This window comes from Gopherus flavomarginatus, chromosome 7 (assembly GCF_025201925.1).
Source record: "Gopherus flavomarginatus isolate rGopFla2 chromosome 7, rGopFla2.mat.asm, whole genome shotgun sequence".
Taxonomy (NCBI): domain Eukaryota; kingdom Metazoa; phylum Chordata; order Testudines; family Testudinidae; genus Gopherus; species Gopherus flavomarginatus.
The window spans coordinates 18,750,720-18,775,930 of NC_066623.1; the positions used below are offsets into that span (position 1 = coordinate 18,750,720).

The window sequence follows — 25,211 nt, forward strand, 5'->3', positions numbered from 1 at the left end:
ACAAGTGTGAGCAGTAAGGTTACAAACCAGCCGTTTGTGAAACAAATCAAAGATAACTCAAGGTATCTAGCACTGCAAGTTTCTTCTGACACCAGTGTTTCAGAGTGTTCATTGGAGAACTCTGTGATATGCTAGCATAATAGGGCAAGAGAAAAGATGGAGCATGATAATGTTTTAAGGGCACATTTATGACTAAAAACACACAATAGCAGCACAAAGGAAACAGTAAGACTAAACCTGGCTATGGTGCTTTTAAGGATAAAGTGTAGACTGGTGGGAAAACCTTGTAACCTTATATACTTTTGTTTTCTTGAGGTTGTCTGTAAGCAAATGGGCCATAGGTGCTAAGTGCTGTGTGCAGCTTAATGCTCCCAAAGGCTCTTTGACAGCTTTCAGCTGCTTTCGGAAAGCCCTGTGGATTTGCAAGAGAAAAGAAGAAGGTAATCTGTATATATATGCAGCTGGCTTACGTTAGGAATGAACAAGGCTTCTCAGGACTTGTCTGCATTACAAGATTTAATCGTGTTTGAACATGATTGTGAGTTGTCGAGTTATATGATGCTAGGATGGGATAGCCATTGCATGTCAAGCACAAGGACTGCAATTAGTCCTGGTCCTTGCACTGGGCATATAAATGGGAAAGAAGGCTTCTCTCTTCTGCTTGTGCATGCACATGGGGGCCAGGCGCAATCTGACCTGAACAGTTGTCACTATTCGAGATCTCACTATTCCTGATAGCTACAGTTTCAAAGAAGATCATACAGAACACACGGGGAAATCCATTTACTTACATTATTCTAGGCTAGGGTCAAATCTTGTTCTCAGTTACACTATTATAAATCAACTGAAGTCAGTTGAGTTACTCTGGATTTATACCACTGTAACTAAGAGCAGATATTGTGTTTAATGCCATTGTAGATAGGAGTCATTCCCTGGTTTAGAGTCGAAATGATCTTTGCTTCGAGTGGCATGTCAGTATATTAACCCTGTTGTGATTTTGTTTTTAGGCATCCAACTGATACATGTGGACTTTCTATCTTTTAAAAATTTAAATAAGATTGTTTAAAAGAAAAAGTCCCTATTCCAAACACATAATGTTTATGTTCTAGGAATTGTGGATTTCCGGGAGTTCCGAGGCTATTACCTGGCTGGCACTTACACTTCAAATTCCACACAGCGGTCGTTATGGGAAGCCCTACAGCTCTGTAGATTTCAACGAAGCATTTGCAATGGAGTTGGGATGATCAAAGGAGAGTACAGAACTATATTTGCAACCCGAATTCTACTCATCGTTGGAGCCCTTGGAGATGAAAGCACCGCATATTTGAAATCACGTATGCCAGAGTATTGAAACATGTCCCTTGTAGGTGATGTGCATTAACTGTGTGCTCCTTCTCGGATCTCAGGAGAGCTTCTTTTTGCAATAGCCCTCTTGAGGACCACAGTATTGGAAGTGAATAATTTAGCTGCAAATGTTTATAGCTTGCCTTGAGAAGAGTTACCCAGCCCATGTCACTAGACCAGGGTTCTCTAACTTCATTGCACGTCTGCGACCCCCTTCTGACAACAAAAATTACTTCTTGATCCTGAGGAGGAGTGGGGGGTAGGGGAGGGACTGAAGCCTGAGCCTGCCCGAGCTCTGCCACCCTGGGTGTGTGTCGGGGGGGGTAAGACGCGAAGCCTGAGTCCTGCCACCCAAGGGCTTCAGCTTCAGCCCCAGGTGGTGGGGCTCAGGCTTCAGCTTTGGCTCTGGGTGCTGCAGCTTGGGCTTTGGCCCCGGGTCCCAGCAAGTCTAATGCCAGCCCTTGTGACCCTTGTGACCCCGGCCTGCAGTTTGAGAACCGCTGCACTAGACAATTACAGCAGCATTAATACCTGTCACTGCTGTAAGTTCAAACAAAATTAAGAATGTCCTGGAATGTAAAGTTCTCCTTCCGCCTGAGTAATTCTGTGGAACTCAGTGATTGTTTACAGCCATTTGGAAAGCCAAGTCAATTGAGTGAGTTTTGCAGTTCTTATGAGCACAGTGGCATTGCTTGCACAGGCAGAGAGCAGGATTCTGGACCTTCCCCTGTCCGCCAAATTGAAACAGGTGCATGGAACGGAGAGGGTTTGTTGGGGTGGCATACACATGCACAAAAATGATCACATACGTCTATAACAGCAAGATTTTCTCTTGATTGTTTCCCTTTAATCTACTGCTGTAACCATGTTTTACTAGCCAGAAGTTGGGTTTAGTGTTATCCCATTAGATAGGGCATTGCATACCTTGAGATATGAAATAAATAGCCTGGAAATAACTATTCTAGGTACACATTGAGTGAGGTACCCTGGTCTCCGTATCCTGTCTCTTCTGCTTATTATTGCTATGAGCTATAGGAGTTTTACACCGGATTCCCTTGTGTACTATGGTGTGGTTTCAATGATAATTTGTACCCTTTCACTGTAAATAAAGTCTGTGCGCATTGTCATGGTAGAGGCACTAATTGGTTTGATTTGGATTCTTGCCTCCATTGTAATTTCTAAGTCTTTATTCACTGTCTATTTTTGCAGCTTGTCTCCCAGGGCACTATGGTCCTGAATGCCAGGGCAGTTGCACCTGCAATAGAATTGAAAACTGCAGCCCCTTCACTGGAGAATGTGCAGAGAATTTACAGTGTTCTCAGGAATACGTGGCACAGCAGTGCCAAAAAGGTACGTGATACACAACCTAGTGATACCACAGTGGAGAAAGGAAAGTAACTGGCAGAGTAACAGAGCTTACTGCTTTTACTCTCACTCCCATCATCATGATGTAAAATCCAAAAAGGCAGTGCTGAGCAGAAGACATAGCGGAAAATTCCTTGGTTTCACTATTGTTTTGGTTATCAGCAGGTTGGCCATGTATGCTATCAAAAGTCGTCTGCTCAGCTATCCCCATAATATTTGTGATTCCCTAAGATTATTAATCATTGTGTCGGTCATTGAGTAATTTTGCAGTTTCTGTTAGAGAAAGCAGTAGACAAACCCAGGAGAAAATTCTAAAACCTTCTTTCATTGCTGGGTTTCATGCCTCACTGTGCACCAAGACTTGCTCTGATTGGCAGCGTTCCAACCCCTGTGAACGGTATATAAACAACATAGCAGTTGAATGTCATGCGACTTTGCAACTTGTGTTCTTGGCTTCAGTATGTTCTAAATAATAATCCTTTGTACTTGTGTGCAGCCTCTCATCAGCGGGTCTGAAAACACTTTATGCTCATCAATTAACCCTAACCATGTCCCTGAGATAAGGAGTAATATCCTCATGTTATACAATGGGAAACAGAAGCATGCAGAGGTTAAGAGAGACACAAGGTTGGTGTCTCACAAAGAAGAAGTGGTTAAGCCAGGAATAGCATCCAGACCGTGGCTCTAACCATTAGATGGTACAATTCCTTCTCTTTTTGTACTGTACTTTTGCAGTGCATAGCAATATGCAGTAAAAGCTATGTTATCCGGCACTTCACCAGTCGGAAAGCTCTAGAAATCGGCATTTCTGATATCTCCCAATAGAAATCTTCAATCTAGTAACTGGGACCGATGCCAAAGCTAACCAAAATCAATGCCAAAGCTATTCGGAACCCAAGTGTTTCTGAGAGTAGTCAGACTATGCTCGAGTTAGCCGAGAAGAGCCCAACGCTGATCTTTCTGTTTGTATCCACCATTGTGATCGGTTGGTTTATTACTCAGTGTATTGTCCTGTGTTTATCAAAAAGTATCAATGCCATCCTATCATTATGGCATCCAAAATACCAACGAAAAGCAAAGAGAAGCGTAAGGGTTATGTTGACATTAAAACAGAAAATAGATATTTGTACACATCTTGAAAAGGGCGAGAATAGGCATGTTTATTCATTTTATTGTATTCTAACTCTTTGAAAATTGGTAAAGTAGTTAACTAGAATTTTTGATTAACCAGCACCTCCCATTCCCCCAGCAGGCCGGATAAAAAAGCTTTTACTGTAATGTGAAAATATTGGTTCACTGAAAGCTGTACTGGTTTCAGCGAATTGACATTTGTCAAAGGGATATTCACTTTATAGGCAGCTTCTAGTCTTGAGAGACCACCCCACAGCATTCCCAAATACAGTGCCTGATCCAGAGTTCATTTGAAGCCAATGGAAAGACTTGCATTAACCTCTGTGAGTTTTGGCAATAGGCACATAGTGAGAACATTTAAGCTTTTATATGAAGAAGCAGTTAATTTCATTGGAGTCAGCAATGGTCACTAAAGCCAGATTTCACTGTGTTGAATAATGGCACTTCTTTAACAAAGGTCTAAGGCTACTGTTTCCAAAAGAGAGATTTTATGAGTGTTCCGGTTGTTTAAAATGTAGCTGTTTGTTCCTCAGGAGTGATCAATATGAAATGCCCAGAGGACCCTGGTTGGTGGTACTGGAATGGCAGCTGTTATTATATGGAAGAAACTAATAGTTTGACCTGGCTGGAAGCTAAGAATTATTGCACTGCCTATAATGGCACTGACCTACTATTGCTAGATAGTGCAGAAGAAAAGGTAAAGTGTTCCAGTTTCTGCGGTGTTGAAAAGGTGGTTATTGATGGACAAATGTCACCTTGCAACTTCAGAGAGCAGCTCCCTATGTGTCTTCAAAGTTATAGATGCCTGGTTTACAGGGATAGCCAGGCTTTCATAGCTGTTAGCACAGCAGATGTAATTTACTCTAGCTCCATTAGAACAAGAGCTGCCAACTGAGCTGTATTCTGCAAGTCGAGCTTCAGTGAGTAAGTCTTTATTGATGATTGGGGTGTGCGAACTTGTGAAAATATTGTCACAATTTCATGTTGGTTGACTCTGCAGGAGAAAAATATTACTGTTCGGTGAATTTCAGAAAACGGCTTTGTGCATTGAAACATAAGAAAAGTCCTGCTTTACTAATTGCAGTCCAAACATTGATATTCTTTTGAACATATCTGTGAAAAGTGAGGTTTCTCAGTTTTAACTCCAAAACAGTTCTACAGAACACAGCCACAACACTTACCATGCCTTAAAGGATGATTCCTCCCTGTTACGCCTTGCGTACGGCCCAGTGCCTGGCTGGAACATAAGTACTGATGGGGCTTTAGCGTTTAGCCTGACTGCACATACCAGTCTGTTATGGTGGGGCCATTCAGCAACAAATGGCTTTTAAAAACTGCATCTACTGGTGGAAAGACACTGAGCCAGATCTCACTTAAATAGTTTTACACCATGCACATCATTACAGTTACTCCTGACTTACAACAGTGTAACAGAGAGAAACCAGTCAATACACACAGTCAGTTTGAGACCCAAACGCTACAAGTTCAAGTATTGGGTCAGGTGTGTATATCCAGCCCAGTTACTTAGCCTTATGGGGCAAGCTAATAAAAAAATCTGACTCTTATCATCCCAGTGTCCTGCACTCTCCTGTCTCTGACCATCACAGCATGAGCACATCAGCTAATAGCTGTATAAAAGATAATGCTGTACTGTGCTGGCAGTGGCTCTTTTTATGGTGCTTCTGCAGCACACTAATGTAATACATGTAGAAAATGTTTCTGTTGTATGCTGTTAGAGAGCAAAATCTCCTCATAAGTATCACTCACTCTCCCACCATTGGACTCTCGTAACTCTTTTAAACAGGCATTTTGTGTTTCAGACAGCAAATTCCTGAATCATCAGTTCTCAATATTCTACATACTTGGTCTAATTGCCAGGGTCATGCTTTTCAGCTGTAAAACACGTTATTGTGCAGCACATGCAAAAAGCACATAATAAACCAAGCATAGTGTGAAAAGGCTTCAATACAAAAAGATTAGTGAATGACTTGTCTACAGCCTTCTCAGTTTGCCTAAAAAAATCTTTTAACCAACTGCTGTTGTAAATTTTATTAAAGTGATGTCACTGCTGTCATATCACCTCTTCGCGGTACCCACCTCTTTTCTGCAAAGTCTTTCTCTACAGAGGTGTTCAGTGTGTTACATAGCTAAAAGCTATTTGCCAAATTAAGATCTTGATTTGACCTTTGATTTTGAACCCCTCTCAAGTCAGGAGCTGTTTGGGTGGTTTGCATAATTGGATACCAGTACTAGTACCAGGACAAATGTTTACGACTGGAAATCCTGCCCTAGGATCCATAAAATAAACATCTGCCATTTACCTGTCAATGGGCATGTCCTTCTTTATACACCTTAGTTCTCTAACATAAGTGTACTTCTAACTTGCAGGCCTGGATAACCTCAGTGTTATGGAAACCTGTTTGGATTTTCTCGTTGAGTGCCTTGCAAAGCGATGTGGAGAAATCAAGCAGGAAGAATCAGCTTGTCATGTAAGGCTACCATGCTGATTTCATAAATATGGGAGTTAAACAGACTACACATCTAATGGGGTTTTTAAAACACTTTTCAACCCAAGAGCCAGATCCTCAGCTGATGTAAATTGTCGTAACTCTATTGACTTAAATGAAACTATGCCAGTTTACACCAGCTGGGGATCTGCAGGGAGGTTTGCAAAGGCACATATGCCATTTAAGTTCCTGACCACCAATGACTTTCAGTGAGAGCTGGTTGCCTAAAAGCCGTTTGTGCCTTTCGAAATCACCCTCCAGCCTGAAATTTCTACTGGCTTCTTTGTGAAGTGGTTTTCTGCACATGTCACTTATGAGAGGAGTTCCTCACTTCATCCACAGAGTAGACCCAGTAGCGGCAGCAGCAGGGACCATGGAGGGACCATCTCTAGATGTAAGAGATAATGTAGTTTCCATGATAATTCAGGACCAGGAGCCTTCCTTCCACACAGGGGCCAATTGCCATTCCTATGCTTAGGGACCATGGCTTCATTGGGGACCATACTCTTGCCCCCTTTTCCCTTCCTGCACCGCCTCCTGGAGCATCCTGCACCATCTATCCATCTGAAATATGGGGAGCTACCTCCGGGGCAGGACAACTCCAGACAACTTGGGGCACAGTGTCTTTTTTCTCTCTCCTGAGGCTACCAGGAATGGCTGATTGCAAGGATGTATTTTTGTGACATGGATCACTGTCCACCACTGATAGCCATCTCCACTGGAAATCAGCTTCACAATATGGAAACTGCCTCTAGCCTTGATCTTGGGTCTTTGCCTGCTTATTTGTATGAGGAGTCCATAGCCATCACAGCTTTCATATTGACCTTGTGTCTTGGTTAATGCTCTGCTTTCTGGATCCCAAAATGTATATGGAGTTTGGTATCTAGAGAGTAGTTTGGAGACTAAGGGCTAAACTAGAGGGAGCTGCAAAAGTGGGTCTAATATGACAGAGTGAAAAGGATAAGGAATATAGAAACATCCTGGGGAAAATGTACTTGGAGTCATTGGGAAGTAAGAAAGATATCTTGGAAACTGAAATAAGAAGAAAAAACATTGAGTGAGTATCACTCAGGAGAGAGAAGTGGAAGGCTAAAAAGGCCTATAGATGATACACATATCTAAGGCAAGACTCTAAATCCTGTATGTGAGTGCATAAAATGGACATTTGGGCCCTAATTGCTGCTTTGAACACTCAAATGACTGACTGAAAATTTAGCTCGCATGGATTTGTTATGCGTCTTTTCATGAGGTTTAATATAACTACAGTATTTCTGAAATCATTTATTTTTCTTAGTGCCAAAACCCTGGCTCTCTTTCATCTGATGTGATCTTTAACATCCTCTGCTATGTGCTTTTGATTGTTCAGGGTAAGCCCCACCAAGAGTACTGCTCCAGATAGTTGTGCTCAGCTGAATGTGAATGGGAGTTTGAACCAAGTTAACTGTTCTTCTCTGGCTTTTTGGGTTTGTGAAAGAAGGGAAGGTAAGAGAGAATTCTGTGGGCTAACCATTTGGGAGGTGTTCATGTTACTCTTCCAGGACAAAAAGCCCTGGCTGAAGTATGTTGCTATACCATATATTTTATAGGTTCACATCTGTGTATGGCAAATATATAGGGCCTGATTCTGCTATTTACAAAGGTTGAACTGCTCACAGAGTAGATACTTGGCAGTGTCAGTAAGGGTGACAGAATTGGGCCAAAAGTGAAATGGATCAGTTTAGCTATTGGTCATAAAACCTGCCTGTGGCCCTAGCCATCTAGCGCTGTGAATGGCACATCCCTTACAAGCTAAGCGGTGTCAGCCTGGGTCAGTTCTGAAGATAGGAAATCTCTTTACAGCAACAAAACCAAAAGTCAAGGACATGAAGTTGGTGACTCAGTATGAACAACCTTCTTGTGAAGGGCCAGACTGCATGTTTTATGCTCAGCCCTGATGCATAGTTGCACTGCCACTAGAAGCTCCCTGGGAAGCAGCATTCTGCAGAGAAGCAGTTCTTTCCAGGGCACCCTGTCAGTGCAGTGGAGGAGGAGAAATGTACTACAGTCCCTTTCAGGGTGCAGCTAACTCCCTCCTCCCCCATGCAATCGGACAGCTCCCCAGAGCACTGAATACTAAGACCTGGGTAGTACTAACTCAAACCACTAAACAGTAGTGGTGGATATCCTTACTCCTCCACATGACTGTGTGGGTCTAGTCACAATTAGAGTTGAGCAAATAATTGATAATGTTGGTTTGGTGGTTTAACCGAAATCAAATTCAGGTAATTTTGGACTGAAACTAAGGGTATGTCTAGACTACCTGCCGGATTGGCGGGCAGTGATCGATCCAGTGGGGATCAATTTGTCGCTTCTAGTCTAGACATGATAAATCGACCCCTGAGCCCTTTCCCGTTGACTCTTGTACTCCAGCACCGCAAGAGGCACAAGCAGAGTTAACGGGGGAGTGGCAGCAGTTGACTCACTGCAGTGAAGACACCACAGTAAGTCAATCTATGTTGACTTCAGTTACTTTATTTACGTAGCTGAAGTTGCTTAACTTAGATCACCCCACCCCCACGTCCCAGTGTAGACCAGGGCTAAGTTATGGTTTCTTCTCGCATAGTGTCTCTGTGAGTGCTCCAGTTTAGGTGTTGGTGTGTCCCTGTGCCGGAGATTGGATATTTTAGGTAGCAGTACTCGGTTGGGGCGCGCGCGCAGCAGCTCTCTCAAACGGTGTCATTGGTGCCTCTTGTAGCATGTGCACAACTCGACCCCCTCAGTTCCCTCTCTACTGTCTTCAGCTGCAGACGCAGCTCAGAGGCAGTGCCGCCTCTTTGAAAATCTCTAGAAAAGAAAATAGTTTACGTAGTAGTTTTAGCTTAGATAGTTTGATTAGACTTTACAGAGCCATTTGTTTTTTAAAAAAAGTTTTCTTTTTCTTTCCCTTCAGTTCTAGTTTCTTAGATTAGCAGTAGAAATAGAGTTTTCTTTTAACCAATTTATACATTTTTCTTCACATTTCCCACCTCAGTTGCGGGAAAAATCATTGGAGACAATGCCGGGCTCACCCGGTTTTAAGAGATGCGACTTTTTTCTGCCATTTTTTTGAGTCGAAACTATTCAAATTCAACTTAAATGTGCAACTTGTTTTAGTGTCCTGAAAAATGCATTTTCTTTGGTGAATTTCTGATTCGCCAAAAAAATTTTGCCCAGTTCTAGTCACAATCTAACACTAAGGGTACGTCTACACTACGGGATTATTCCGATTTTACATAAACCGGTTTTGTAAAACAGATTGTATAAAGTTGAGTGCACATGGCCACACTAAGCACATTAATTCGGTGGTTTGCATCCATGGTCCGAGGCTAGCGTCGATTTCTGGAGCATTGCACTGTGAGTAGCTATTCCGTAGCTATCCCATAGTTCCCGCAGTCTCCCCTGCCCCTTGGATTTCTGGGTTGAGATCCCAGTGCCTGATGGGGAAAAAAATCATTGTCGCGGGTGGTTCTGGGTAAGTGTCGTCACTCATTCCTTCCTCCGGGAAAGCAACGGCAGACAATCATTTCGTGCCCTTTTTCCCTGGATTGGTCTGGCAGACGTCGTAGCATGGCAACCATGGAGCCTGTTCAGCTTTTTTTTACTGTTACCGTATGTGTACTGGATGCCGCTGAGAGAGGCGATACTGCAGTGCTACACAGCAGCATTCATTTGCTTTTACATGATAGCAGAGACGGTTATCAGTTGTTCTGTACCGGCTGCTGCCATTGTAAATTGGCAATAAGATGATGGTTATCTGTCATTCTGTACCGTCTGCTGCTATCATGGGTGCCCCTGGCTGAGATCGGCCGGGGGCGCAAAGGCAAAAATGGGAATGACTTCCTGAGTCAATCCCTTCTTTATGGTATCTAAAAATAGAGTCAGTCCTGCCTAGAATATGGGGCAAGTGTACTAGAGAACCAGTGAACCAGAGAGCATAGCCACTCCGTGTCAGATCTGGCAGAAATGATGAGCTGCATGCCATTCACAGGGGGTGCCCATGCAACAGCCCCACCCGTTGCTTCCCTCCTCCCCCAACCTTCCTGGGCTACCGTGGCAGTGTCCCCCCCATTTGTGTCATGAAGTTATAAAGAATGCAGGAATAAGAAACAGTGACTTGCTAGTGAGATAAAATGAGGGGGAGGCAGCCTCCAGTTGCTATGATAGTCCAGGCAGGACATTAAACTGTGGCAGGGGACAGGAGCCCAGCCTCCTGCTGCTATGATAGTCCAGGCAGTACAGAATCTTTTCTTTACACATGAAAAGGAGGGGGCTGATTGAAGCTCAGCCCCCAGTTGCTACGATGAGGACAGTTACCAGCCATTCTGTACCATCTACTGGGAATGACTGGGAGTCATTCCTATTTTTACCCAGGCGCCCCCAGCTGGCCTCAGCTGAGGCCAGCCAGGAGCACTCACGGGCAGATGATGGTACTGCAGCAATCAAGCATGTTGTACCATCTGCCACTGGGGAGGGAAGAGGAGCAGATACTGCTCTTTACTGCCGCAGCATCGCGTCTACCAGCAGCATTCAGTACACATAGGGTGACATTAAAAAAAGTCAAGAAACGGTTTTTTTTCCCTTTTCTTTCACTTGGGGGGGAAGGGGGTAAATTGACGAGCTATACTCTGAGCCACGCTGGACAATGTGTTTGAACCTACAGGCATTGGGAGCTCAGCCAAGAATGCAAATATTTTTTGGAGACTGCTGTGGACTGTGGGATAGCTGGAGTCCTCAGTACCCCCTCCCTTCCTCCATGAGCGTCCATTTGATTCTTTGGCTTTCCATTATGCTTGTCACACAGCACTGTGTAGCCTGGAGATTTTTTTCAAATGCTTTGGCATTTCGTCTTCTGTAACGGAGCTCTGATAGAACAGATTCGTCTCCCCATACAGCGATCAGATCCAGTATCTCCCATACGGTCCATGCTGGAGCTCTTTTTGGATTTGGGACTGCATCGCCACCTGTGCTGATCAGAGCTCCACGCTGGGCAAACAGGAAATGCAATTCAAAAGTTCGTGGGGCTTTTCCTGTTTACCTGGCCAGTGCATCCGAGTTCGGATTGCTGTCCAGAGTGGTCACAATGGTGCACTGCGGGATACCGCCCAGAGGCCAATACCATCGATTTGTGGCCACGCTAACCCTAATCCGATATGGTAATGCCGATTTTAGCGCTACTCCTCTCTTTGGGGAGGAGTACAGAAACCGATTTAAAGAGCCCTTTATATCGATATAAAGGACCTCGTAGTGTGGATGGGTGCTGCATTAAATCGGTTTAACGCTGCTAAAATCGGTTTAAACACGTAGTGTAGACCAGGCCTAAGTTGATACCAAAGCCTAGTACTAAGTAATACTAGGCTTCTGAAGGTGCCTTGAACTCCAGCTAGGGGTCAGGCTTTTAGCCAACTCTTCCTATTCAGAATTGTCAAGCGGCATCTGATTTGCAGTTCTTATCATCCGCACACACAAAACAGAAAAGCAAAGATCATGCTCTGGTAATTATATTTTACAGAAAAGCCTCTGAACTTGAAGTGTTGGATTCAAGGAAATGTCAGACTTGTTTAAGTCAGTCCCCGACTGCCTTTATTTTACAGATCTTGCCACATTTATATGAGAATGCTGAGTCTGGAGCAAACAAGAGGCTAATAGCATCAGTTTATATTAAATTTAATAGTCTTGCATTTGATTTATTTACCAAAAGGAGAAACATGACAGCAGTCTAGGAGAATTTAATGTATCCAGTCCTATGAACAGAACACGAACTAGACAGACAAGGTCACTTCAGTCTGGATTTAGGTTGTTAAAGGGAATGATGCCAAATAACCTGTTTTTTTCCCAAGCTAGAAATGTAAAAAGTCAACAGGTGTGGCTGGCTTTGAAAAATGGTTTTCAGTGACTGCGTGTGATCCAGCATACAAGCTGCATCTAATTATAAAACAGTGCTTTGCACTGCTCAGGAAGACCATTGTCAGCTGCTGTAGCTCAGCAAGTCTCTGAGCTGATGGAGGAGCATGTGAGATTCACAGTGTAATTTTAAATGTTCAAAATTTGTGCCCATTTTTGAGCAACGTTGTTTCTCTTTCAAAAACACGCAAAACAATTGGTGTGGTTTTTGCAGCTAAATTTTTGTTTTTGTGAACCCAAGAAATGTGGAGGTGGGAATGGGGGCATGGAAACGGCAAAATGAAATTGCAGAATAGCATATTAAAATTGTTCAGTAGTCCTAGACAGTGAATTGCACTTATTTGAATTGTACTGTTGTATGTGTGCCTGTCTTCCTTTCTTCAGGGTGCATATGTTAACACTGCTCTCTACTAGATAGAATGACAGACCTGCTTGAGTTTGCATTGATCACATTGTTAAACACTGTTACACAACCTACAGCACCATGTGCATGTAAGATTGTGTGGCCATCTTGGGTAATTCAATTATTTTATTACAAGTGTGACTGTTTCTCAGGTTATTATTGGTAGAATATTATCCTGGTTCCTATCTGGAAATAAGCTCGGAGGGGTCGAGATTTTGTGTGGATTGACTGTTCATTGGTGTGAAAGCTGGATACATATATGGAAATAACAGATTAGCAACTGAGTGGACTCAGCTGAGTGGACTCAGTCAGAGCTATGAGGTCCCGAGCCGAGGCGAAGGTCTCCGGTGTGGATGGGACCACTATCTCAACCCCAGATCTTATGGGGGAGCTTGGCGGCACCGGACTCGACGGACCCGCCGGGCCCGGAGTCGACGGTGCCGGCGGCGCCGCGGCCGATATTGAGGCCGGGCGCTCCAGTCGGGTCTGCCTGGCCGGAGTAGCAGACTTCGACGGCCTCGGCTCTGTCCCCGGTGCCGGAGAAGGTCGGTGCCGGGGAGTCTTTTCGGTGCCGGCGCGATCCGGTGCCGGCGCCGAGATCACGGCCTGCGAAGCCGCCGGGTCAAGTGCCGCCTCCATAAGGAGAGTTCGGAGTCTTTGATCCCTCTCCTTCTTTGTTCTTGGCTTAAAAGCCTTGCAGATGCGGCACTTGTCCGATCTGTGCGATTCCCCCAGGCACTTCAGGCACGCGTCGTGGGGGTCACTGGTGGGCATAGGCTTCTTGCAGGCCGCACACTGCTTGAAGCCCGGCGAACCAGGCATGAGCCCGGTGCCGGGTGCCGGGAAGGGCTAAGCCCCCGGCGAAGAACTATTTACAACTTACTTAACTTAACTACTATTATCTACACTTAACAATCTAATTAACAACTATAATAGTACTAGAGATAATCGAGAGATAACGAGGAGAGCTAGGGACGTGGAGGACAGCTATGCCGCGCTCCACAGTTCCAACAACCGACACGGCGGTAAGAAGGAACTGAGGAGCGGGCGGGCCGGCAGGGATATATATTGGGCGCCATGGCGGCGCCACTCCAGGGGGCGACCTGCCGGCCCACTGGAGTTGCTAGGGTAAAAAGTTTCCGACGAACGTGCACGCGCGGCGCGCACACCTAACTGGAATGGATGTGAGCAACACATCTCGAAGAACAACAGTTACAAAGGTGAGTAACCGTCTTATTAGCAACGTGTGTGTTCTTGGTTCCCAGATGTTCAGCTGATCCATCAGGTCACCCAATGTGTCCCTCTCATTCTTTTCCATATGTTTATATTGCCATTAAGATATTTGTTACAAAAGAACAGAGAAACAAGGGCAGGAATTAGTGTCAGATAGTACCCTCAGCCTCAGGTTTGAAACCCCTAGACACCTAGGAACCTAGACACCTAGGGACCTCACCCCTTCATTGTTATTAGGTAAATAAATGGAGATCCATGGGTTTACTGCAGAGATAGTCAATTATTTCTTGTCAAGGTCCACATTTCTTGGTCAAGGTACAGTCAAGATCCAGACTCCAGAGAAAATAATAATAGAAATAATAACAATAATGATAAGTAAATAAAAAGATTTTGGGGGTTGTTCAGAAGCATCTGGTAGTCCAGATTTGGCTTGTGGTCCTCCTATTGACTACCTCTGGTTTACTGTGTGTCAGTTTTTTAGATGAAGTCTTTAAAGCAATTAACTAACTTGCCATATGCAGAAAATGTGAGTGCTATTTCTTGCTGTTCCTCGGCGCCCCCATCTTGCCCAGTGAAGGAAAGTGTAGTACAAGGATTCAATCTGTAAAATGCAGAGAAAATTATGGATGCTTTTCAAAAATCTTTCAGGTGACAGCATGTTTTGGAAATATTCCGGAAGGCTGCTTACTAAGCCTTTAGGGGGAAATACATATTCATCCTTGGAGTTTGCTCTGTCAGCCTGTATTTTAAAAGCAGATTGCTCTGGAGTCACCTACTGGGGAAAGCGTTACATACCAGTCACTGGTAAAGAACTGATCTTCAGCAAAAACAGACAGGATGCAGTGTACTTGAGGAGTGGTAATTGTCTTCTTGTTAGTACGATATATTAAGAAAAAGATAATGCTATAGCATTGTAAATTTGTGCATGGAAAAAGAAATGAAGGCTTTGCTGACTACTTTTTAGTTGTTTGTTTTATTTTTCTGTATTCCTTGGAAGTTTGTAACTGAAATGGAAAAAAATAAAATAATTCCTATAAAGCATGTTGACAGTATAAGTTTAAAGTTTAATATATCAAGCAAGTTTACTATATTATATTTCAAGGTAACTTGGCATTTTGTCCTTATTTTTCTTTTTTAAAAAATGATTTAAATTTTCAAGATATGCCAAAAATGGAAGCTAAATTTAGAGGTGTGGTTTTTTTAATTACTTTCAGCTTGCAGCAAAGGACACTATGGTGCCTATTGTCAAAAGAAATGTCCCACCTGTCTCAATCGTACCGTGTGCAATAGACTCACAGGGCTGTGTGATGGTATAGTGACATGTCAAGAAAGGAAGAAATTAGAACTCTGTGAATACCGTAAGTACTGCAGCTGAGGAAAAATCAGGCTTTTTTCCTGCTGACGTTGGACATTTTGATGTGGACATTATATGAATAGGTTCTGTTGACATTGAGAGAGTCTGTTTGGTGGAGTCCATTTAGCAGGATTTAGGTGTTTATGATCAGTGTGTGGGTGGGAGTGGGGAATGGTGTTCAGACTCCTATTGACTTGAATGAGCTTTGGATCAGACCCTTATTGGCTCTGACTCAAGAAAGCATATCTATTTGGGAAAGCATGTGAGGATGTTAATGAGACTTTTACATGCTTAAAGTTAATATTATGCATTTGTTCAGGTGCTTTTCTGAATAGTGATGGACTTAAGCATGTGCCTCAGCGCTTTCTTCAATGTGAACCATTTTCAGTAAAAATATTGACTGCCTAATTTTTGTTAAAGCGCCTAGAAACTGGCGCTCTGGGTGCAAAATAAGTTATCAAAGGTGTACTGTGTGCCTTTCTTTAAAAACCACATATGGCTTTACTGATATCATCCCAGGGTATGAAATCACACTGCTCTAAAATTATATATATATATATATATATATATGATTGTAAGGAGTAATGCCGACATTTACTATAGAGGGAGTAGGAAAACAAATGTCAGTGATTTTTTCTATGTTTTGTCAGGTTTTATCCATTTGACAGCACTTTATTTACATTAAGTCTCCCTCTTTCCTTAGCTCTGGGAGATTCCACTGTTATTAATGGAGGTTTCACACAATGACAAGGAAGAGAAAAAAATGTAGACCATAGTAATGTGTTATTGTAAAGCCACTAAATTTATCGGAGGGGTTTAGAAGCAAGGGCAGCGTTTGTACCTGAAACTACTCTTAGCATTTTTTTTAAATTGACTGTTAAGTTGACACTGTCTCTTTAAGGTCCCTTGTAATGGCTGTGATATCACAGGATTGGCAAAGGAGGAAAAATAATAGGAAAAAGGGGTTTTTTTTTCCTTTCCTGTTCCCTCTTACCTTTCTACTTTGCATGATTTCTTAGAATGGAAAAATGCCTCCATAAATTAACATCAGCAATTGTTTTAAATATTTTTGAAGAGTCAACTACTATCTAACAAGATACAGAAAGGCACCGTTTAGTGGCCTGCTAATAAAACACCAGTGTGACTAAAGCAAACCACAACTAATGGGCTACTAAAATATGCTTTGTCCTGTATTATGGTATGCTACATGCACATAACATACTACAATTATATAGGAAATCATGTGCAATATGTCTTTAAGTTGCAAACAACTATATAATATCTTTTCCTGCCTAATAGTGCATAGTGTGTGTTGCACCTTTAATTTGTGTGTCTGCATGTTTCAAAAAGGCCTTACAAGCAAGTTCTGTTTTGCCTCTTGGAAGTACTGGAATGGAAATTGTTACTATGTTCCTCCATATGGGGTGCTGAATAAGAGTGAAGCAGAGTTCATGTGCAGTCGGTTCCAAGGGGCACAACTGATAAAATTAAACAACACGGAAGAACAGGTCAGTCATATGAGTATCAGATTGTTAATAGTTAATGAAGAGGTGCTGTTGAGGTTTTCACTAGTCTTTAAATTTGTATTGCTCTGCATTCCATTGTGTCTGAAACACTGAAATAATATTAATATCAACTTATTGGATCACTTTTATCTTTTTAAAAACACTGATTAGTTTTTCTTGTATGTATTTTATGGATCACATGCCAACATGATCCTTGTTCTTTGACTCATTTATTTGTGTACCAACATCAGCTTCCATTTCTTATTCACTTAAGGGAGCACCCCCATCCATAGTTCGGTGATGCCAGGATTTCTGGAGATAGGGTTTGCTAGTTATCTTGTAATCCATCAGCCAGCTGGGTGGATATGAAGTAACAGATCACAAACTGTACTTAAATTGTAAACTTTCTGGATCAGAGACCATCTTTTTGTTCTGTTTGGACAGTGCCTAAGCACAATGGAGTCCTACTTCATGACAGGATCTCCTATGTGCTTGCGTAATGTAAATAATAATAATACTGAGCTAAAGCTAGAGGTCCTTATTCAGGTAAAGTCCCACTTGATGTCAATGGGAGTTTTGCCTGAGTAGGGACAGAATGAAAACTAAACAGGGATATCAAGATTTAGCTATGTAGGTCCTACATCAGGAGAGGTTATTTTTTAATTTGTCTTCAATTTCTCAACAACCGAATGGTGGATTTTTGCAAAAGTTTGGCCCTGGAGATAGAACCAAGTCAGGGAGAGCAGAAGACACCGTGAAGTCCACTAGAAACCTCACCATGCAGTTATCTGGTAGTGGTTAGATGATAGTGTGGGGATGGCACTATAGACAGAAGTTAGATAGTGCTGGGATCTGGAGAACATTCGTACCCAACTAGAGCCATTGTAAAGTAAGTCAGAATTGGCCCTCAGCTGCTTGACAGCACCCTTTTAACAATAGATACCAGGTATAATACTTCATTATGTACTTGTAACTAATGTTTGCTTTGAACACTGGTGAACAGCTACACATAGTTAAACCTGCTCCCATTTAAACTAACAGAAAAATTCTACTTGATTTCAATAGGAGCAGAACTGGGTCCTTAATATGTTAAGCTAGTTCTCAATACCAGTTAAAAAGAGAATCCAAGAGTAATGGGCCAAATCCTCAGCTGGAAATGTGTGCACCTATATACCATTCATCCAAAGAAATGAGGCTGTGTTTGATGGTTAACAATTGCATTTATGTATATATTTTAGCCACAATGTATGTCCCAAACGCTGCTTCTGCTAATTCTTTGCAGAGATGGATAGCTAAAGTCATCACTAGAAAAAGCTGGCTTGGCAGCCTGAGCTATAAACTCCAGTCAAACTCCTGGATCATGCCTGATGGAGATAGAGCAGCGCCTCGTTGGTAAAATAAGCAGTTCCCATTTCTCCTTCTGTTCACCTTTCCTTTATTTAAGGGTGGTAAGATCGTGGGGGAGTTTGTCTTGGCCATATTTCAGATATTTAAATATATTCACCCTATAAAGAGAAATAAATCTCTATTCTTTGAGGGCTCAGTTCTGCAGTCCTTATGCAGTTTGTCCCAAAATTTAGGCTCTGTACTCTGCCTTTCAGTGTAGCTGGCATGAATACACACCTTCCTAAACCAATATTTTGAGGTCCAAGGTATTAGTTTCGTGGTTGCTGGGTCTGTGAGATACTAAGCAATGTATCAAACTGCAACTGTGTTATTTGGTATTATTGCTGTGGATTGAGCAAATACCTTATAAAAGATCCCATCAGGAAACACGGCTGCAGAATGATCTCCCATGATGAGGTGAGATTACTAATTGCCTTTTGACCTGACTAAACATACCTTGATTATTGTGTCTTTTCCACAAGGCATTATTGAATATTTTGATCAGAGTGGACTGAAAGTTCTGTGCAAATTGCAGTTATGGTCTAAGGTGCCAGCTGCTTTTGGAAAAGGAAATCCTTCATATTGACACCACTCTGGATGCATTTGTCTTGAGATGGTTACAGTATTCGGCTGGGAAAGGACAGTACGGTAACAAATGAGTGAAAATGATCTCATAGTCTCTGTTCAAGCATTTCAGACAGTTATAGGGCCATATGGAGCTCTGTCAACTTATACCAACTAAGGATCTGTCCTGTCTTTTTATACAAAGTGATGATGGTGGCTATTCTGAGTGCAGTCATTGGTGAATGATGGGGATTTAATACAGCTGTCTTGTTTTTCACACATGACCTTTGTACCTTGAAATCTTGGGGGATTTTGATTGTCAGAAGATTTTGGAGAAACCATTTTCTGCACTTTCCTGTGCAAGCACAGGAAGTAAAATTTTGATGAAGCTGATACAAGTGTGAACCTGCGGGCATGATCAAGGCCATGACAGCTAATGTATTTAATTAACTAACTAAGGGTAGTGATTGATTTAGATTTCTTTCTAATTGTGCCTATTAAAAGTGCTCTAGGCCTAGTCCATGGGTTAAAAAGTGACAGTAAACACATTCTAGCCATCTTTCCCCAGAACCTCTTCCCAATACCTCAACTCTACCTCCTTCATCTTTTACCCTTTTCTTCCCCCCTCTCTGAGGAGCGGCATGGGAATACAGATGAGATGTGTGTTTGCATTGACTTTCGCTCATGAGTTGGAAATGCAGACTCATGTAAAAGTGAGTTCCATTGCTTTGTTTTGCTTTGCAGGGGTTTCAAAGCAGTTCAAGATTTGTGTGTGCAGATTGAACCCATATCTGGAACCTTCATTTCCTTTGCCTGCTCTGAACGGGCTTCGTGGATCTGCAAGGGAGCCCCAGGTGAGAGCACACCCTGCGTATGATTCACAGTGTTTTTAACAGCCTTCCTCGTGCTGCGCTGTGTACAGTGACATATCAGAGGGGTGCCTGAGGTGCAGCTTTCCAAAGCTCATCTGCTGCTCCTTGCCCTGAGCAGGATTCCTCTCCCTCTGCAGGAATTGCCTGCACCCAGCCAGGATCTTGGGTTGGTATAGAGAGGAGTCCCAATGTGTTTTACAAGACACACCGGCCACAATGCACCCCTGATCCTGGACTGGGGGCATCTCTACAGTGCAGGTGGAGGTGGGATCACACTTGTATAGATGTGCCAACACTAACCTAGCGATTGTGGCTAAAAAGAAGCAGTAGGCAGGCTAAACAAGCTCACTGAGAACCGTGGGTGTGTTCTAGTGTTGATAGTCTGTGCCAGTGCCACCACACCTTCCCTGCTATTTTGAGCTGTGCTAGCTAGATTAAAGCTAGTGCAGGTTTACCTACTCAAGCTGCATTCACCCCTCTGAGTGCACTGTAGATGTATCTTTGTCTGCTGACTCAGCATCCTAGCATCTATTACACCGACTGCCAACATTCCAAAGAAGCTGGGATCAGTGAGATGTAGGGATCCTTTGGCCGCACTTTGTACAATGGAGATGAGCTGTGTAGGACCAGCTATGCTGCTCTTACGCCATCAGAAGTTTGGGGTGATCTTTGCATGCATGGTCTGCTATGCCAGCTTTAGGTAAGACCCAAGTGCATCAGCAGTTTGGCACAAAGCTGCCTCACATCATCCTACAATCTGGGCCACTAATTTACAAATTCAGGCCCAATCAATGGGGCTATATTCTGTGCTGACTTAGATCCTGAGTAATGCCATTATAGCCCGTGGGGCTGGAGGGGAGTAGGGGAAACCGGTGCAGAATTGGTCCAGAACCATGTCCTAGGTTTAGCATCTTTGCTCTTTTTCCCTGTTTGTTTTGGCAGTTCCTGGAGCGCTGGATTCCACGTATAAGTGGTGGACAACGTTGACCTCGTCCCTTTTAGTTTCAATTTTTGTAGTTGTCGTGAGTATGTTTGTTACATTTAAAGCGGCCCGGTGGAGAAGACAAGTGCTGGTAGAAAAGACTGATGGGAAAGAGCAGAGAAATAAAGTAGAGATGGAGAACTTGGCTTCCTGGGACAAAAAGGCCCTCAAGTCTGAAAGGAGCAACCCCTTGAATTAGGATGTAGTGTTTGTGGACTCTGAAGGCAGTCTCATCCTATCCTCTGTGGATTGAAGATTTGGCTTTCAGGAAGAGGTTTGAAGTAGGGGAAACAGGAGATAGAGCACTATAACAGATAGGGAAATATTTAACCTGAAATTTGTTGAATGTCTTGATTTTTTTGGTGTTTAAATCTTTCTCTGAGCTCCCACCCTCTCTAATGACTCTAGTCTGTCATAAGCAGGATCTGTCAGATGACACAGCACTACTTTCAGCAAAGCAGAACATCCCTAGAACATGACTAGTCAAATACATTTCCTTAAATCACCTTGCATTTCTTTCAGAGAAGTTTTCATCTGTGTTATTTCTTCTTTAAGCAGTTCAATAAACTCTCAAACAGAAAACATGGCTTTGCTTGCTGTTTGGGGTTTTTAAAGCTGCAAGAAGGGGTTAATGGACTCTAATACATTCAGCCTTCTGCATCATATTATCAAATACTATAAGGCCAGATTCAGGGCAGGTGATATAGCTCCACTGAATTCTTCTCTGTGTGTCTTGGTGCTTCACTTCTCCAGTTTACACAGCTAAGGACCTGGTCCTCAGCATTAAACACACTTGGTCAGTGGCACAGTACTTAGTATTTGTGAACCAAATTCTTCTATCAGTTACAAACCTTTAACTCAATGATGAACATGGTTCTGAGCAGAATTTGAGCCCTTGTATTATTTATGCAGTATGGGTCAAAAGCTGAAGTCCCTTAATCAGGAAGAACTCATTGATATGAGTGGAAGTTTTTTCCTGACTGAGGGCTTCAAGACTGTTTTAAATACACTGGTGCCAGTTCCCCTCCCGCACCAGTTTTATGCAGCTGTAATTCTGATGATATTAGCGGAATTACTTCTGACTACCAGCAGCGTGAGAGGAGAATCAGCCCCACTCTGCATAAGTAACAGAGACTGACAAAACCATCGAGCCAAAGCAGCAGAGAGACTGAAATTGATTAATATAATAGTAGGAAAGTGAGCACAATGGTCAGATTCAAGGATATTCTGACCATTATCATAGAAACAAGGTGATACCGAGGACAAAACCTCATGCTTACGTAAGGATATTTTCCTAAGGGATCTCGGTGTTCTGTTGTATAATTACCTATTTAATATTTTGCTGATCTGAACCACAGAGCATGACCAAGTTAATATGACTGTGCATCGTTGGACATCTACAGTTTCCACCTCTCAAACATTAATTAACTGAAAAGTCCAAACAAGCCTAAATCCATATTATCAGCTCATTGGTATCCATAGCACTGACAAAATGTCACTCAACCCATTAGCGCTACTTCGATAGCATCTATATATATACTTCTGAGAACACCTTGCATGTATAATGCATAAAGAGTCAAGTATGGAAGAAGAAGAGTAGGGGAGCATCTACCTCTTTCTGCCAAGGCTTCCAAAAACAAGTGAAGAGTTTTCTGCTAGAATTCCTGGACAGTAGAGATGTTACATTTGCGTGCATTGAGGACACTGAACAATGGAATATCCTGAGTGAAATCAAAAGGAAAATTCCTAAACTGTAATGGAAGGTGAGATGCATAAAACTTTGTGGAAAATGGATCTTTTTTTAAAAAAAAAAGTCCAATCAGAAATATAGGCCAGCATGGGAGTCTGTTCCATGCTGTTTCGAGGAAAAGCATTCGGATGATTATTCATTTTGAAAGTGCAGCTTTCCCATCTTAAAGGGGACATTTATGTGCAAAAATAGATCTGTGCAGAGTACTATCTAACTAGAGGCCTAAGATCCATGCTACAGTCAGCAGGAGTTGGTTCAGCACTAAAGCAATGTCTTTTTCATGTCAGTGGGAATGCTTAAGTGCCTCTTTTCTAGTCTTTCATTCTCTATTTAAGTACCCAGAAAAGAAATCTGCATAGTTTTTCAAAGGGTACAGATTGAGCTGTATAAATGGTGAAAGGAAAGTAGGAATATGGTAGGTTTCCTAGAGGCTAAAAGTGTAAAAGTCGTCTTGTCCCCTGAGCCTCTGGTTTCTTCATGAAAGTTAATACAGGACTTCATTTGTGCAGAGCTTTATTTACATGAGTAGGATCTGCAAGACTGGGCCCTGGATCAAGTCTGTGAACACAGCAGACTGGCAGCCTGGAAAATGAGACATTTTTGGTGAAATCTTGGCCCTTTTGTTGTCAGAGGCAAGCAAAACTTGCAGTGAGTTCACTGCAGCCAGGGTTTCAAAGCTCAGTGTTTTTTTTTCAGAAATGAATAGGCAACAGGTTTGAAAAAAACGAGTATTTTTTCACACAGCGCATAGTCAGTCTGTGGAACTCTTTGCCAGAGGATGTTGTGAAGGCCAATACTATAACAGGGTTAAAAAAAGATAAGTTCTTGGAGGATAGGTCCATCAATGGGTATTAGCCAGGATGGGCAGGGATGGTGTCCCTAGCCTCTGTTTGCCAGAAGCTGGGAATGGGCGACAGGGGATGGATCACTTGATGATTACCTGTTCTGTTCATTCCCTCTGGGGCACCTGGCACTGGTCACTATCGGAAGACAGGATACTGGGCTAGATGGACCCAGTATGGCTGCTCTTATATTTTTGTTTCTGACAAAGCTCAATCCCACAAGATGGCCTCAGCTCCCAAGCCCTATTGGCTTCAGTAGGAATCAAGTCACAGAATTGTGCCCTTTTTTAACAATTTGGTATAAATGTATTGTAATAATCACAACGAAAAATCAACCAACCAACCACAATTTAAAATTGTTTATATTCAAAACAGCCATGGTCAGTGAAACTCACTGCCAAAAGCTTGAAAAGCTTTTATTCAGACCAAAGATTGGAGTGTTTGTTTTTGACATTGGCAGCATTTCACATGATCTGCTGAAGACAATGACTCCGTTATATCTTTTCAAACTCAGCCCTGTAGTCTCAGGGTATGGCTACACTCGAAACTTCAAAGCGCTGCTGTCATAGTATTCTATCCCCAATCTGAACCTTAGAGTCCAAAAAATTGGGGTACCAGCATGAATTCCCCTAAGCTTAATTACCAAGTTAGATCTGATAAGCTGCCACCAATCAGGACTTGGAGTGCCTGATAAACTCTGGTCCCCCAAAAACCTTCCCTGGGGACCCCCAAGACCCAGACCCCTTGGATCTTAACACAAGGAAAGTAAAGTCTTTCCCTCACCAGTGCCTCTCCTAGGCTTTCCCTCCCTGGGTTACCCTAGGAGATCACCGTGATTCAAACTCCTTGAATCACAACACAGAGAAATCAGGTTGGCTCCCCCCCTCTTCTCTCCCCCTCCCTGGGTTATCCTGGAGAGAGAGACAGATTCAAGCTCCGTGAATCTAAAACAAAGGGATTCCACCCTTCTCCCCTCCCTTCTCCTTCCCTGTTAAGTACAGACTCAATTCCCTTGAGCCTCAACAAAGGGGAAAAAAATCAAACAGGTCTTAAAAAGCAAACCTTTTAATAAAAAGAAAGAAAAAGTAAAAGGTGTCTCTGTAATTTAGATGGTAAAAGTTACAGGGTCTATCAGCTTATAGAAACTGGAGAAAAAGCCTCCTCCAGCAGAAATACAATTTAAAATACTTTCAGCCAAATACACATTAGAACTCTATCAGCTAGATACACATTTGCAAATAAAGAAAACCAATTAAAAAGACTAAACTGCCTTTCTACTTGCACTTACTACTTGAATAGAAAATTAGAGCCTGTAGTACGTCCAGTCACTCTCAGATCCCAGAGAGAACAACGCAAAACCCAAAAAAACAAACAAAGGCTTCCCTCCACCGAGATTTTAAAGTATCTTGTCTCCTGATTGGTCCTCTGGTCAGGTGTTGCAGGTCACTGTTTGTTAACCCTTTACAAGTGAAAGAGACATTAACCCTTAGCTATCAGTTTATGACTGCCGCGGCAGCGCTTTGAAGTGTGAGTGTAGTTGCAGCACCAGCGCTGAGAGAGAGCTCTCCCAGCGCTGCATGTACTCCACATCCTCATGGGGTTTAGCTTGCAGCGCTGGGAGCCGCGCTCCCAGCACTGCGGCACTGTTTACACTGACGCTTTACAGCGCTGTATCTTGCAGCGCTCGGGGGGGTGTTTTTTTCACACCCCTGAGTGAGAAAGTTGCAGCGCTGTAAAGCGCCAGTGTAGCCATGGCCTCAGAGAGGGAAACTTCCTTCATGATTCAGTTTTTAAACAAATCTCATGTCTTGTGACTTTGAGGGTTCTTCAGAGAGAGAATAGATTATCCCATTGTTTTTTCTGCATTGTTTATTAACAAATGAGCATCTAATAGCCCAGATCATTCAGCAGCAGATAAACTTTTTTTTTTTTCCAAAATGCTGGGCTGGATTAAATGGATATATCTCCATTGGAATCAGTGGAGTTACACCAGCTGAGGATTGACCCACTGAGGGACCCCGCTCCCTGCTGTGGAATAACATACCCATGAGGAT

General features: G+C 42.8%; 1 protein-coding gene across 1 annotated transcript; it reads left to right on the top strand.

Annotated features, from left to right (window-relative positions):
• Positions 1-354: 354 nt before the first annotated feature.
• Positions 355-21,140, top strand: LOC127055621 (uncharacterized). Its single transcript, XM_050962833.1, has 7 exons — positions 355-440; positions 1,110-1,334; positions 2,554-2,694; positions 6,229-6,329; positions 18,044-18,153; positions 19,456-19,565; positions 20,526-21,140. Exons 2-7 carry the CDS (start codon positions 1,241-1,243, stop codon positions 20,762-20,764), a joined length of 795 nt encoding a protein of 264 aa, XP_050818790.1. The 5' UTR covers positions 355-440; positions 1,110-1,240; the 3' UTR covers positions 20,765-21,140.
• Positions 21,141-25,211: the final 4,071 nt, after the last annotated feature.

What these genes read in the sequence shown, in the direction of transcription:
- LOC127055621 (XM_050962833.1), top strand. Translation starts at nt 1,241, where the DNA reads ATGATCAAAGGAGAGTACAGAACTATATTTGCAACCCGAATTCTACTC. An exon ending in GGCACAGCAGTGCCAAAAAG is followed by an intron (nt 2,695 to 6,228) that starts GTACGTGATACA and finishes TCTAACTTGCAG; the next exon opens with GCCTGGATAACCTCAGTGTT. An exon ending in GATCTGCAAGGGAGCCCCAG is followed by an intron (nt 19,566 to 20,525) that starts GTGAGAGCACAC and finishes TTGTTTTGGCAG; the next exon opens with TTCCTGGAGCGCTGGATTCC.